Genomic DNA, 15154 nt, shown 5'->3' with positions numbered 1-15154 from the left:
TTAGGCGGCCTAGTTGAACGACTCATCTGGCTAGGCTCCGTAGAGGAAGCACGGTCACAACCATTAGTTGATTGTTCCTCGTGAGCAAGTCCTACATGACTATTACCCTCATTTTGGGTATGAAGCTCCATATTTGATTGAGTTTCTCTTATTTCTGGTTGCACACTTGCATCATCCTCCAACTCATCGACTAAGGAACATCGTGGGCCAGGACCCTGTACACCATTCGAATGTACTATGCCCCTCAAACTCCTTTCTCCACTTCCTCTCGTCATTCTGCAGAAATAAGATAAACATATAAAACAACAAGTAAATGAATAAGCATATAATAAAAATGACATACTTAAACATAATAGTGCATATTAAAATTAATATTGTAAAGAATAAGCATTAGTAAGTATCAGTAAATGAATAGCATATAACAAGAATGACACAACATATTAAAATGTTTAAACCTGTGGAATGAGAAAAAAATGATAATAAACTTAATATGTAATTCCTCCCAACCAAATAAAATATAACTAAAATAGTAATCGATGTTACTATCATCAAGTACTCGTGGAATCCTCGAAGTCGCCGTCATCTTCTTTTTCTTCTTCTCCTTCCTCTTCGTTTTCTTGTTCTTCTTCTTCTCCTCATTTTTCTTCCTCCTCGTCTTCATCAGGTTCCCTTTTCTATTGCAACATTTCGAGCTAGGGATGTGCGCGGGTCATAAACCCGCGGGTTCTAGCAAAACTCGCCCTTTTCCTGTCAACCAACAATTTTTTATTTGAAGGAACCAAACTTGTGGGTTTTCGACGGGTTTAGGATAGACGGGTCGATGACGGGTTTATAATATGGCCCTATCTTCACGAGTCGAAACCTGTCATAGTTAAATATATTAGTTTTTTAATAATTTATAAGTTTTACGAGAAATTATTTAGAAATTAAAATAAATGACCAAGCATAAAATCTTAAATTGAAACCAACATAAATAACATCAATGATAAATGTCAAGAGTAAATTAAAATTAATACGTTTTAACCATAAATCCATTAAAACAAAATAACTAAATTCAAAGATTTATAAGATAAGATTTAAAATGAAATAGATAACTATGGACAAAACGAGACGATGTCGTCATTATAGATATAAGTTTTGACATGTAAGAAATATTTTATTCATGTATTATATATTATTAATTTACTATAGCACATAATATAAACAAAGTGACGTCGTCATTATCGATATACGTTTTGACATGTAAGAAATACTTTATTCATGTATTATATATTATTATTTTATTATACTACATAATATACAAAATGCCTCGTTTTGTATGACGGGATGGGAACGGGTTTCACGGGTATTAAAAAAATGTGAACCCGTCTTAGACCCAAACCCGCGGATTTTCACCATTTCAGAACTCAATCCTATTGATGGATCTATCCGTCCGGTCATAGCGGGATGATTTTTACCGGATTTGACGGGTTCAACGGATTGATGGGTCCAACTTGCTCACCCCTACTTCGAGCAAGGACATTGTAGTTGATTTCAGAATTTTTATTGTAGTTGATTTCAGAATTTTTTTAGTTAATTCTGAAGAAAAAATAAATAAATAAATGATTTTAATTTTTTTTTTTGAAATTTGTTTTAAATAAATAAATGAAAAAAATAAAAAATATAAATTAAAAAGGCACTAAAATAGTGGGTAATGGAATAGATGGAGGGTGAATTTGAGAATAAATGAAAGGATGAGTCTATCACTAATAACTAATAAGTGAAAATGGACTGGACCCATCCTTATTAAAAAAAATAATAGAAGGGGTTCTCACTTAATAGCCCCTAAAATGAAAGGCAGGTTGCTTAGTGAAGAGCTATGGTGCACGGACACGGATACGTGGACACGGTGATACGCGGATACGGACACGGTGATACGGCATTTCCAAAAAAATAGGATACGGACACGTGGGGGATACGTGTAAATATAAAAAATGTATAAGTATATTTATAAATAATAAAAATATAGGGGTACATTTATAAATTGTAAAAAATATGTATAAGTCGTCATCGCATAAGAGAACCACTCGCCCTTGTTGCTCGTGTTCTTGATCGCCGTCGCATGCTAGACTTTTGGAGTTTTTGGTGGACTCACAAAGAAAACAAAGGAAATGTGTATTACAGAGAAAAGAAAATGCGCATTTTTTTTATTAGAGCTCTCCTTTACAACGTAAGAGAAGTGTCCCAACTTTTTTAAAATTGTGGACACTGCCCGATACGGGTGTCCTACTTTTAGCGAAATTACGACACGGCCCGACACGGGTGTCCGAGAAGTGTCCGGGAGTGTCTGAGTGTCCAGGTATCGGATACGGGGACTCTTCACCTTCTAGAAGTGTCCGTGCAGCATAGGTGAAGAGTTAATTATGTTAAAAAAAAAGATGTTAATGAGAAATAAGAGCCGATAAAAATAGGATAATTACGTTCTATAACTTTACCTCCAACCAAAATCACATGCAAATAGCGTGCATATTATGCATGCAAACTCGTACTCATTTTTCTAATATTTATTGTGGTAATGAAGCAGAGTATTTTAAAAAAATAAGTGAATTCAAAATAAAAAAGAAGGGAGATTATATTATTTTATATTAATTCTTTCATATTATGTGCATTGAGTTTTCTTAAAAGTGAAAGACTTTTTTTTCTTCAACAATAGTTTGAAAAAAACCAACCAAAATAGGAATAGACAAAAATGCCCATCGGGCTAATGTAGGGTTATAGATCAAAAGTTCTTGTTTATATGTAACAAAAATAATCTATTTATTTTTAGGGGAAATGAGTGATAACCCCCTAGTTTTGAAAATATATATGAGTAGGTCCAAAGAATTTTTCCTTCCTAGTCAAAAACCCAAATTATGAACTTAATTTGTGAGACCCCCTGAACAACATAAAATACCTATTTTGCCCTTTTAATTCAATTCAATAAATAACCTAATCGCCTAACCCCTCTCTTCCATTCACACGTCCGCCGTTTACATCCCTCCTCTCGGTTTCTCTTTATCTCTCCCTCTCTCTCTAACTCTCTCTCGCCACTGTTCTTATTTCGAGAGAAAAATATTTATCCAAATCTCTCGGTTGGTTCGGATTCAGGTTCCCTTCAAATTCGAAACCCTAGGTTTCAGAGAAAAATCGCAAATGTCATGGTCATCGAAAGAACTTCCGTCGCTGCGAGAGATTTCCAGATTGTTCCGGTGGCGGAGATGGAGCTGTTGTCTTCTGACCATCATTCACCTGAGTGCCTTTTCATGGAAACAGGTGCTTAATTAATTATATATTATAAATTATGTTTGTTCTTTTAATTTTTGACTAATATTGTAATTCTGAATATTCGTAAGGTGCTAAACTGTGTTAGTGATAATTTGTAATAATTAAATTGGATATTTATCTCAGATAAATTTTTGGAAGACATGCTACTGTAGTACTGTTGTATCTGGAGAATTGTTGGACCAAATAGATAAGAATTAACTCAAAGAGCCATTGCAATTTATTATATTACTGAGCTTATGATTTAATTTGTAGATTTGTATATATTTTTAATTTTTTTTATAGATGGTCAGCAAATTGGTGCTGCAATATATCATCTTATTTAGATAGATTATAGATGTATGAATTCGTTGATTCCACGTCTTAATGATCCAGCACATGTAAATACATGTAGTAATATATAGTAACATATAGTAACATTTAGTAACATTTGCATGTGACTGTGTATTTGATTTGTTTTTATTGGCTATGAGTTGATTTATAATGTAAATATGTAAACTGAACTTGATTTTTTGTTACAGGTCTCGGTGTTTAAACAACTTCTAGCACTATTTTTTTGTCGAGAGGACATGGTGTTCGTCAATTCAAAATAGTTCTTTTGCGATAGATCGGAGTTGCTGTCGTGTTGAAAAGTGGGATTTGAAGCTATAAATACAAACTACACTATATATGACTATACTTTTATAGATAGTCACATGTAGTCATATACATGTAGTCATATATAGTCACATGTAGTCATACATAGTCACATGTAGTCATATACATGTAGTTATATTTAGTCACATGTAGTCATATATAGTCACATATTGTCATATAGATATAGTCATATATATTCACATGTAGTTATATATAGTCATATATAAGTTATGTGGTGATTCTGATGTATAGTGATGTTGATGATTGCATTTTTTCAATTTTTTGTTGGGTGAGAATTGATTTATAATATCATTATTCAAATTTTGAATTTTGTTGGAGATGTAGATGAATTTTTTTTTATAAAATCAACGATATATATAATCGGTCGACCATAACTTTGGGTAAAAAGACAGTACATGACTATAGTCTTATATAATCATATTCGAAACAGTGAAGTTTTCGGGAAAAAAAAAATCAGAAAAAAAAGAAAAGCTAAAAAGAAAAAAAAAAAAAAAAAAAACTTATATAGTCATATATAGTCATATTCGAAACAGAGAAGTTTTCAGGAAAAAAAAAATCAGAAAAAAAAAGCTAAAAAAAAAAAAAAAAAAAAAAAAAAAAAACGAAAATACTAAATGCAGTAGCAAAAATGCTGAATGCAGTTGGGCGAAAATTGTAAATAAGGGCACAATAGTACTTTTCCCTCTCTAGGGGGTTATCTCAAAGAAAGAATTTTAGGGGTGGACCTATCCCTATTTATTTTCCATATGAGGGGTGTATATCTAATGGACCCTTATTTTTAATTTATATTTCTATATTTTTATTGTTGTAAAAATAATCATAAATTATTATTATTTTAGGTACAACACTAATCATTCAGTTAGTTTGTTGTTTGACGCATGATACTTGAGAAAAACAATTGTTATTTGATATTAATAATAATAATAATAATAATAATAATAATAATAATAATAATAATAATAATAATAATAATAATAATAATAATAATAATAATAATAATAATAATAATAATAATAATAATAATAATAATGATGATGTTATTAATAATAATGACAAATGGTTGGTCTTTACACACGTTATGATAAAAATACTAATGATTTATTGAGAATAAAAAAAAAAGATAAAAGATAATCTAAACATATTCGATTGTAGTTTGTGGCTCTGTCTCCTGGGTGGTTTGTTAGTCTTCGCTTGCTTTTAGGGTCCATTTGGATGGAGGGATTTGGGGAGGGATTTGATTTGGGGAATGGATTTGAAATGACTCCAATTTTGGAGTCATTTGAAATCCATCACTATTGCTCCAAAATCAACTAAAAAGGAGGGGTGGGGATTTGAAATCCATCCCCCAAATCCCTCCATCCAAATGCACCCTTAGTGTCAGAAATATCATATACACTACAAAACTCCCAATATAAAGCCAATTGCATTAAGGAACCGTCATTTCAACTAACATATTAGTTAGAAATATATACAATAAATTATTTAAATCTTTAATTTTATTTATACATAATTAATTTTATTTAGCCAGATGTTTGCATCTTCTTTGAGGAACAAATACATTCCCCAAAGAACAGGGTTCACCGTTAGGATGCAAGTCAGTACAATTGGCATATACTGTACGTTACGTGTCCTAATTAACATAAAAGTTAATTAGGAAATGTTTTCCTAATAAAAGAAGAAAAAAGAAAAGTTAGAACAAATAAATAACGAATTATTTTGAAATAATTAATTATATCTCATAATATTAGTTTCCAAATTATAACAAATTTTATAAAGAGATGTTCTATTTTTTTTAGTAATTATGAAAATGTGCATTGAATAGATTACCAAATAAGCAATATGTACAATTAACGATGATCGATTATGCATATAAATTATGTGGAATAAGTAATGCCACATAGGATATGATTAGGATGCCACATAGATATATCATTTGTGAATGTAGGTGATGCATATAAATTATGTGGAATAAGTAATGCCACATAGGATATGATTAGGACGCCACATAGATATATCATTTGTGAATGTAGGTGATGCCAGATCCCCATTTCTTAAACTATGAGGGTTTACTTTTATATATTATATAAATGTGTACAGTGGTAAATTCGAAGGTTTTAGTTAAAAATATCTAGAATTTATATGAAAATATATATGTGTGATATAAATTGGAATATTGTGTAACAATTTTTTTTTTGTTAATTATATTTTATGTGCATATACAACATTTAAAGTACTTACACTATGTGATTATATATATATATGGTAATGGGTTGGTTCTGGGATGAGTGTGCCTAAACCCGAGACCGAATTCGATAAAAAAAATGTAAAATCTAGACATGTCGTAATTTTCACTTTTGTCAATTGTTGTTGATGATGAAAAAGATTTGTGTATACTTGTAATTATAATACTAGCAAAAACCACGCGCATTGCACATGAAAATGTATAATTTTACTTATTATATAATACATAAATTTGTAATAAAATAATTAAAGTTAGATATAATATTTGAAATTAAATAAAAAATGAAGTAAAATTAAGTAAGTACAAAAATTAATGTTCTGATATGTTTCGATGAATGGTGATACACAATTCTTTTAAAAATGAAATGAATAAGAATATAAAATGAAGATCAAAATAACTAAAATAATTTTTTATTTCATACATGCTCACATTGATTTTTCTTTTATTTTATTGTGAAAATTAAAACAATTTTCATTTTAATGAGTTTTTTCTACATAAATATTTTTTGAAATTGTTAAGATTTTTTTCGTGTTACTTATGTTATGCTCTCCTTGATCTAAATATCGACACTTGAAATTTGAATATAAATTTAATATTACCCATTATTCTTTTCATTTATCTTTTTTTCCAATTTCCGGTAGAGATCATCTTCTATATATTTGTGACATGTGTTAGAGTAATATATATTTAATTTACAACAATAATTTTCTTAAAGAAATTATATTTATTTAGGAATCTTAAAATAATTGAGATTCTAATGTAGCAAGGTTAATTGATGAAAAATATTATATTATCTAATAGTATATAAAATATAGTGAATTAAGTATTTTCGATAAATCAATATCAGTAAATGAAAGATATGATTTATAAAATAGTACTCCCTTCATTTCCTATTAAGTGTCGCTTTTTGGCTTTGCACAAGGATTAAGAAGCTCAATAAATGTGTCTTGATTTAGGTAAAATATATTAGAAAGACTAAAATAACCTTGATTATTTAATGATGTGATAAGAGAGATTTAATACTTATAGTTGAATTAATAAGGTTAAAACAGGAAAAAATGCATTTGCAGTATTGGAAATCTAAAGTGACATATAATATGGAACAAAAATATTTTTAAAAAGAGACAATTATTGTGGAATAGAGGGAGTAATAATTAAATAAACAGGGAGCAAGAGACAACACCATACAGCAGGACATATTTATTCAAGTGTCCTGAGTTAGTCAATTATATGTATGAAATGCGAAACTGATGTTATAATATTCAATTTAACTACTTATAGATAGGGCTGGGACTGGGTTGGCTTTTATCCACCAACCGACCCATTACCGACCAACTTTAGGGCGGATAATCATTTTTAACCGACCCATTGGATTGGGTTGAAAATTTCAACCAACCCATCTATAATGGGTCGGTTGGTGGTTTCTAATGCTATCAAAAGTTGGTTAACCGATAATTATCGATCATCCAACTATATTATTAAAATTTATTAAAAATATAAAATAAATGCCGTGTTTTCTTAAGTAATTATTGAAATTATCAAAATAATTAGTATTTTAAATTTTAAAAACAATTAACAAAGAAAAAAAATTGACCTAAGTCTTCCACCAGTTTCGTTATGCCCAAATATAAATACAAAACCCACAAAACTCCACTAAATCTCTTGTGCATGTTTGGAATTACTTTGAATTTCCTAATTATATTTTTTTCGTTAAATTGTTATTAATTATTTTGAACTGATAAATGATGATCGCACCGTGACATTACGCAAAATGTGAATATTTTTACTAAAAAAATTGATTTTTTTTTAGTGAACTAGGAGGCGGTTATAAACCATCAACACTGACCCATTTCGGAACCAAATTGTTGGCGCCATATTTCTGGCTATTGAAGATCGAGGAAATCCGCCAAGTTTTGGAATTAAAAGATTGGCAAAGATTTGTTTTCCATATTTATTTTGGAATTTATTAGAGTCCTATTCTTATAATACTTCTATTAGGACTTAGATTTATTTCCATGTATTTTATTCTAGTTAGGTATCTTTTGTACTTATCTAGAATAGAAGTAGAAATCAACTAGGATTCTATTACCTACTTAAATAGATTTCTTGGGGTTCAAGTTAGGTCTTAGGGCTTATTTTCGTGGCTATATGAGCCTCCAAGACATACAAGAACCGTGGGCATTATTTGGGAGAAAAACCACTTCATAGCATCGAAGTTTTGCCAAGGCAATCTGCGGAGAAGGACTCTGCCATCGTTGCACTGTGCCAACATATACAGATTAGCTGTATAGATCTCAAGGGAGATCAGCCGCGTTTTCTGAAGGGAGTTCAGGCTTGAAGAAAGTTCAAGGCACGCGGAGTGGAGCTGCTAGAGAGAGACACGGAGTTTGAGTTGTGTACAAGAACGGCATATTACATAAAGAGGGAGTCTTTAGTGTTTTTAATAAGTCCTATTAATGTACACTGTAAATCTGAACTAGTGAAATCGTGTTTGCAGGTCCACGTGGATGTAGGGGACATTTGTGTCTGAACCACATTAATTCCTTGTGTTCATTTATTTGCTTTAAGTAGTTTATAACTGTGTTAACACAAGAATTATAGTTGTAACTGAATACTGTTTCCACAACTTAACTGTTACAACTTAGGTTAATTGATTTCTATAGGCATATGAATCAACAATTGGCATCAACAGCCTCTCACTAGATAAACACTACAAGAAAAACAAGTTTTAACAACATTATTTTAACAACACGCACACAAGATGTGTTGTCAATGTAGATAATTAACAACATTCTTGGTAGGCGTCTTGTTGTTAATAGCAAATCAAAGTAATTTACAACACGCCGCTCCTGCAGCTTGTTAAAACAACTTACATCAAGACAAAATTCGTGTTGTAGAAAAAATATTAAATTTTCTAAATTTTATTAGATACGAGCAAATACGCCGCGAGTTGTCGTTTCTTTTGTTCATTATATTGAAAAGACGGGCTCCTTAGGTCAAGAGTTCGAAACTCTCTCCCCCCAATTGTAGGTTATTCCTTTAAAAAAAAAACGGACCACGACTCCAATCTCAAATATAGGTCGTGCCCCTACAAATCGATCCTATGATTCATCAATTTTCTTCTTTTCCTTTCTCTGGAGAAGGGTTTTCAATTGAACAGAAGGGGTTTCATCTCCCCATTGAAGAAGAAGAAGAACACGGTACCCAGAAAGGGTTTCATCTCCCCATTGAAGAAGAAGAAGAACACGGTACCTTTTTTTCCCTCCCAATCGTCAATTTTACTTCTCTAAAAACCCTAACTTGGGGATTGTTTTTCTTCTTCAAACATTAATTAAATATCAATCTCTTGAATCTCGTTCTTTTATATGGATATATGTTTTAGGATTACTGATACTCCATGGAATTTATTTTTAAAGGTTCATCAATTTCCCTTTTTTTCTATGACATAAGATTTTCAATTGAAGAGAAGGCACTTCATCTTTCCTTCGGAAGAAGAATAACACGGTAATTTTATCTTCCCCTCTCCCAATTGTTAATTTTATTTTTGTAAGAACCCTAACTTGGGGGATTGTTTTATTCTTCTTAAAATTGTAGTAAGTATCAATCTCTTATATATCTCTTCTTTTTGTGGACAGTGGATATATGATTTAAGACTAGTGATATATTCCATGGAATTTATTTTTACTAATTCACTATTTTTTTTATTGGTCTTGGTATCTCATTGATGAGGTAAATATAATCTTCCTAATTTCTTGAATATATATTTTGATGTTGTATATGCTAGTATATCTATTTCGTGAATTTGTTATATGACTGATAAACATTTTCTCTACTGAATTATTTGCTAACACATATACACAGAGAATTAGCCAAAACTAATAGATGTTGTCAAATCTGGAACTATTAGCTCGTTCAGTTCTTTTTACATATTATGCAGCATAAAAAGTGGAACCACTGTAAATTTACAATTTAAAGTTGTGACGCACTAGAAAGGAGGAATGAGGAATCCTGCACCAGTGTTTATGTTCCTTTTAGTAGATATTTTTTTTCCTCATAATCGACAATTTCGTAGTTTAATCAGTCTAGAGTATATGGCTTACGAGATTCTGGTTTTGTTAGTAGAGTTGATGCCGAATTCGAAAATTACTACTTCAGTTATAGCAATGGGGTGAGTATTATAGTACATAAACTTTTGATCTTCATCAAACATAATTTTGCTCATCAATCTAAAAATCTTATAATCATTTATTTCTGAAATTGTATATACAGGTGTGAACAGAGAGAACATCTCTTACATCATTGCTTATGGTCTAAGTGTTGCAGCTAGGCAAAAACACAAGATAAGAACTTCTCTCTGTCTCTCTCTCTCTGTCTCTCTCTCTGTCTCTCTCTCTCTTGTTTGTGAATTCCTTTAATTATTAATTTTATTTTTTTCTTGCAGTACTAGGGTGTTGAACAAGTTAGCAAAACATCCAAAGCTTTTTATTCATGACATGGAGGTTGGCATAGATATCATGTGTTAGATAGAGAGGTTGGCATCAATGTCCTGTACAAGAGCTCTTAATCAAACAAAATGTACGTTTGTTTTCTTGTTCTTTGATTTTTTTTTTTCGGTTGAGGAAGGTTTGACACTAGTGTAGATGAGTTTATTACTGTTGAGAAAAATGTAGAATTTATTATAATGTATAATTATTTTAATGAAATTATATTTTTTCTATTTTTTATGGATAATTATTATTTAAATTATTGTATTTGAAATAAATTTTTTTCTTTTTTTTGTGTGAAAATAAGTAAAAACTACAACATGCATATAATGATGTTAAAACTCTATTACAAGAAGCACAGGTGTGTGGTGGTAATACGTACAAGCCACAATGTGCGTACGAATGTTGTAAATGCTATAGCGCAACATATGGTGCATCTTGTTGAAATGCAGTTCACCACTTACATCGCACGTTGTTATTATCCCGTAATTTTTAACAACATGTTGGTCAACCACGTGCGTCTGTACGTTGTCGAAATGGTTAGACAACATGCATCGCGTGTTGTTAAAAGGACTTTTTCTTGTAGTGAAACATAGTGTGTGATTTTGGGAATTTGATTTATTTGCCATTTTCTTCCATAGGAACTATGAATGCTCATATGGAAGGCGGTTCCACGACTCGCCCACCACTGCTTACTGGAACCAATTACTCTTATTGGAAAACCAAGATGAAGATGTTCATCAAGTCAATGGATGAAGATGCATGGCGCACAGTTCTGACTGGCTGGAAACGACATGTTGCCACAGATGAAAAAGGAATTCAAACTGAGAAACATGAAAAAGACTGAAGCAAAACTGAACAGATTGCCGCAAATATGAATTCCAAAGCATTGAATGCCATATTAAATGGAATTGATATAAATCAATTCAAAATCATCTCAGCATGTGAGTGTGCCAAGGAAGCATGGGAAAAATTACAAACAGCTTATGAGGGGACAACCTCTGTTCGACTATCAAAACTTCAGATGCTCGCTACTCGCTTTGAGGATCTTCGAATGGAAGAGAATGAAACCATAAGCGATTTTAATTCGAAACTATGTGATATCTCGAATGAAGCTCATGGGCTTGGTGAAACCTATCCTGAAGTCATGCTTGTTCGTAAAGTGTTGAGATCAATGCCAGACCGATTCGCATACAAGGTCACAGCTATTGAGGAAGCAAGTGATGTAGACTCATTACGACTATTGAGGAAGAAAGAAAAATTTCTCTACAAACAGTTGCAGTGACAACTTCATCAGTGCCCCCAGTTCCCATGACAGCACTCGAAGTCAAGCTAACAAAATCCATGTCTTTAATAGCTAAAAACTTTGGAAAACTCGTGAATATGAATGGACATCCTACAAGTTTTGAAAGAAAACCCAGAAGTCCTACAAATAAGCAAGAAGTGAGGAAAGTGATTCGATGTAGAGAATGTCGAGGCTATGGTCATATTCAAGCTGAATGTGCAAACACTCTAAAGAAGCAAGGAAAATCACTTGCTACAACCTGGAGTGACGATAACTCTGAATCTGATGATGACAGTGAAGCAAGTGATGCTGAAACAAGTATTGATTTCTGTGGTACATGCAGATGTTAGAGTAGGTGACCAACAAGCCAACATGTGGCTGTGGTCTTTCGTATTTATTATTGTAATAAACGAACCTTTATTCGTATTAATGATAAAACACCTTGGCATTCTATATCTTTGTCCCTTTGTCACAAGCATAGATATAGTCCTTACAGTTATTACAAGTACTAGTAATTGATCGTTAGGATCGTGAGATATTTACTTAAGTATTATAACTGTTAAACGTGTTCCTAGTCGAAGGTTTACGCCACTAATGAGGATATCGGCCTTTCCCATTAAGACTAGCACTTAGTGTATGTGTACTGCATCTCATCAGTAAACGGTATTGTGATATCGGCATACATAAGTGGGTGCTCGTAAGTTGACGAGTTCACTGAACTCCCTCACCCTAGAAATCTCTAAGTGGTTCCCAATAATCGAGTAGAGATATCTATGGTATAGTTGTACACCATTAGTCCTTATGACCTAGACATCACCGTGACTTCACTAGAGGACCAGCTGTATCGTGACCTGTTCCTGAGTTCCACCGAGGACCATCCCAAGGGCCAGTGTTCGTGCAGTCCGAAATCTAGTGGGAGGTCTGTGCATTGTAGTCGGGGATTCGATCGCTAGAATAGTCTTGGATGTCCTGTGTGTTCTGAAAGTTTGTAATCATTCTAAGTCTCTGGCCAGAGCTGACTAAGTGATGATTAGAGAATTCGATTCTCTAAGTCATGCACGTAAGGATTACAACACTTAGAACGATCGCACCGTCATCGAACATATAAAGAGGTCTCGATGAACCAATGCCTCTAGTTCGATCGGGACATATGAATCGAAGGGACCGTACTGTACGTTAACTATATCTGAAGGTTCTTGCAGGCACTTCATTTGTATCTAGGGAATCATGACGCGTAGTTGCTAGACGCCAATCTTGATTCGTTGGGTGATTAAGGTGAAACGAGCTTCATCTTAATCATAACTCGAAGGGGACGAGTTTTGACCACAAAGGGTTGTGGGCCCATGGCTAGCTTACACCTGAACCATCGAGGGTCACACTGCTCGTGCACATGAGATCTTTGAATAAACGGTCAGAGATAAAATAGTTTATCTTTGCATGATTGGAAGTCAATATGATTGAGTCCAACATTCGTAATTTGGAATTATGAATGAGAATAAGAAAAGGAAAAGAATAGGCGAACATGTTAGTGAACTTTCTAAATCGGGAAGTTTCCAAATTTAGAAAGTGCACTGAACTAGGGTTTCCACTTTTGGAAAGTTGGAAAATGAGAGATGGCACTCGTAATGACGAGGGAATTATAATGATTCCGAAAACGTAATCGTTGCAATTTTTCGGTCATTGAATTGAGAGAAACGAGCAAGTAAAAGTAATAGCAAACTTAAGCTGTTGGGCCCGGTCCAACTTAAGCCCGCTAGGGTTTTATGCAAGGGACTATAAATACATGATTTATAGGCTTTGCAAAAACACAACAAACCCTAACCCTAAAGCGGCCGTCCACCTCTCTCTCTCGCTCTCTCTCTCGCGCGGCCACCTCCGCCGTTGACGCCGCCCCGTCACCGGAATCGGCCATCCCTTGGCCGATCTCTTTCGGTATTCTTTCTTCTCTCTTTTCTTCCGTTAATTCTAACTACTTCGTGTCTAGTGCCACGTTTTAGTAGATCGAAGTATACGAGGTGAAATCCGAGAGGAGGAAGACTGTAGATTGAAGAATCGAGGAGCAACGCACGAGCCGAAGCCGCACGCTGCCCCACGCGCCACCCCGGAAGTCCGCGCGTGAAGCTCACGCGCCGCCGTGGTCAACCCGCCGCTGCTGCCGCTGCATTCCATTGCTGCCCCGATTGTACGGATTGGTTTCCGTAGCAATCTCGACGTGCTATACGCTCCTACCTCACGCTTTAAGAGGTAAACACGCGAAACCCTAGTTTCGATTTGAGTTTTGTTTAAACCTATGTATTCATGTTTGTTTCGTATTATTTTATGTGATTATGTGTAATCGATCAAATCGTTGCAAGCATGTTATTTGGTTTAAACGCGAGCATGTTAATTGATTTAAATTCGGTTAAATTTATTAGCATGTATGTTGTTTTTAATTTCGCTGGAAGCGCAAAGGTACGCAATTAATTGATTTAATTTGTCGGGCATGTACTTGTGCGTTTTAAACTCGTTTAATTCGCATAAATTTTTGTTTTCCGCTGCGTATGCGTGCCCGAAACCCAACAGTGGTATCAAAGCTCGTTGCGCAATTAATTGCGTTCGTTTTAATATGCATGTTCGATTTATTAAAGTAGTGATAGTCGTATTATGTAATTGGGAGTTTTCGTAAGTTTAAAATATTTTTGAAATATTGTTTAGAATTTTTCCAGCTTTAAAATTGTTTAAAATTGGAAAATCGGATCTGAAATTGTTTTAAAACATCGGTTTTTTAATTGTTCGGATCGAACCGGTCGAGCCGGCCGGTTCGATGGTTGTGCACGATTTAGTTGACCGAATCCACGTGGATTCGGGTCGGTCAGACCGGTTCCCGGTCCGACTGACCCGGCCCACTGATTTGGGTCAGCTGGACCGGGCAGAACCGGACCGCTTCGGTCCGAACCGGTCAGACCGGTCGGCCGAACCGGTTCACTGAAAATAAAAAAAAAAAAAAAAAAAAAATTATTTCAGATTTCTAAAATTAAACTTAAAACAAATTGATTTTAATTTTTGGAAAATTATTTTCAATTAATCCCAATTAGATAATTGGATCGACAATCATCTATTTTAGTAAATAGGTGTTAGATTAATTAAATTGATTTAAATTGTTGAATTTATTTCAATTAATAGAACACATATATAATATTGATTATA

At 33.3% G+C, this 15154-nt stretch overlaps 1 protein-coding gene and 1 long non-coding RNA gene across 2 annotated transcripts; both read left to right on the top strand.

The window, feature by feature from the left end:
• The first annotated feature begins 9320 nt into the window (after positions 1–9320).
• LOC148766393 (uncharacterized) lies at positions 9321–10588 on the top strand. The gene is made up of 4 exons (XR_016034920.1): positions 9321–9447; positions 9650–9703; positions 10322–10367; positions 10469–10588. It is a non-coding gene; the product is annotated as an uncharacterized LOC148766393 (long non-coding RNA).
• A 969-nt stretch (positions 10589–11557) lies between these two features.
• On the top strand, positions 11558–11968 carry LOC148766392 (uncharacterized). Its single transcript, XM_088827267.1, has one exon. It carries the CDS (start codon positions 11558–11560, stop codon positions 11966–11968), a length of 411 nt encoding a protein of 136 aa, XP_088683393.1.
• Positions 11969–15154: the final 3186 nt, after the last annotated feature.

Source organism: Erythranthe guttata, chromosome 12 (genome assembly GCF_056151865.1).
Source record: "Erythranthe guttata isolate IM_541 chromosome 12, IM_541, whole genome shotgun sequence".
Classification (NCBI taxonomy): Eukaryota; Viridiplantae; Streptophyta; class Magnoliopsida; order Lamiales; family Phrymaceae; genus Erythranthe; species Erythranthe guttata.
Note: the sequence above shows the minus strand (reverse complement) of the source record. Positions and strands in the feature narration are given on the sequence as shown.

Excerpts from the sequence above, each read along its gene's own strand:
- LOC148766392 (XM_088827267.1), top strand. The coding sequence starts at position 11,558 with ATGAATTCCAAAGCATTGAATGCCATATTAAATGGAATTGATATAAAT.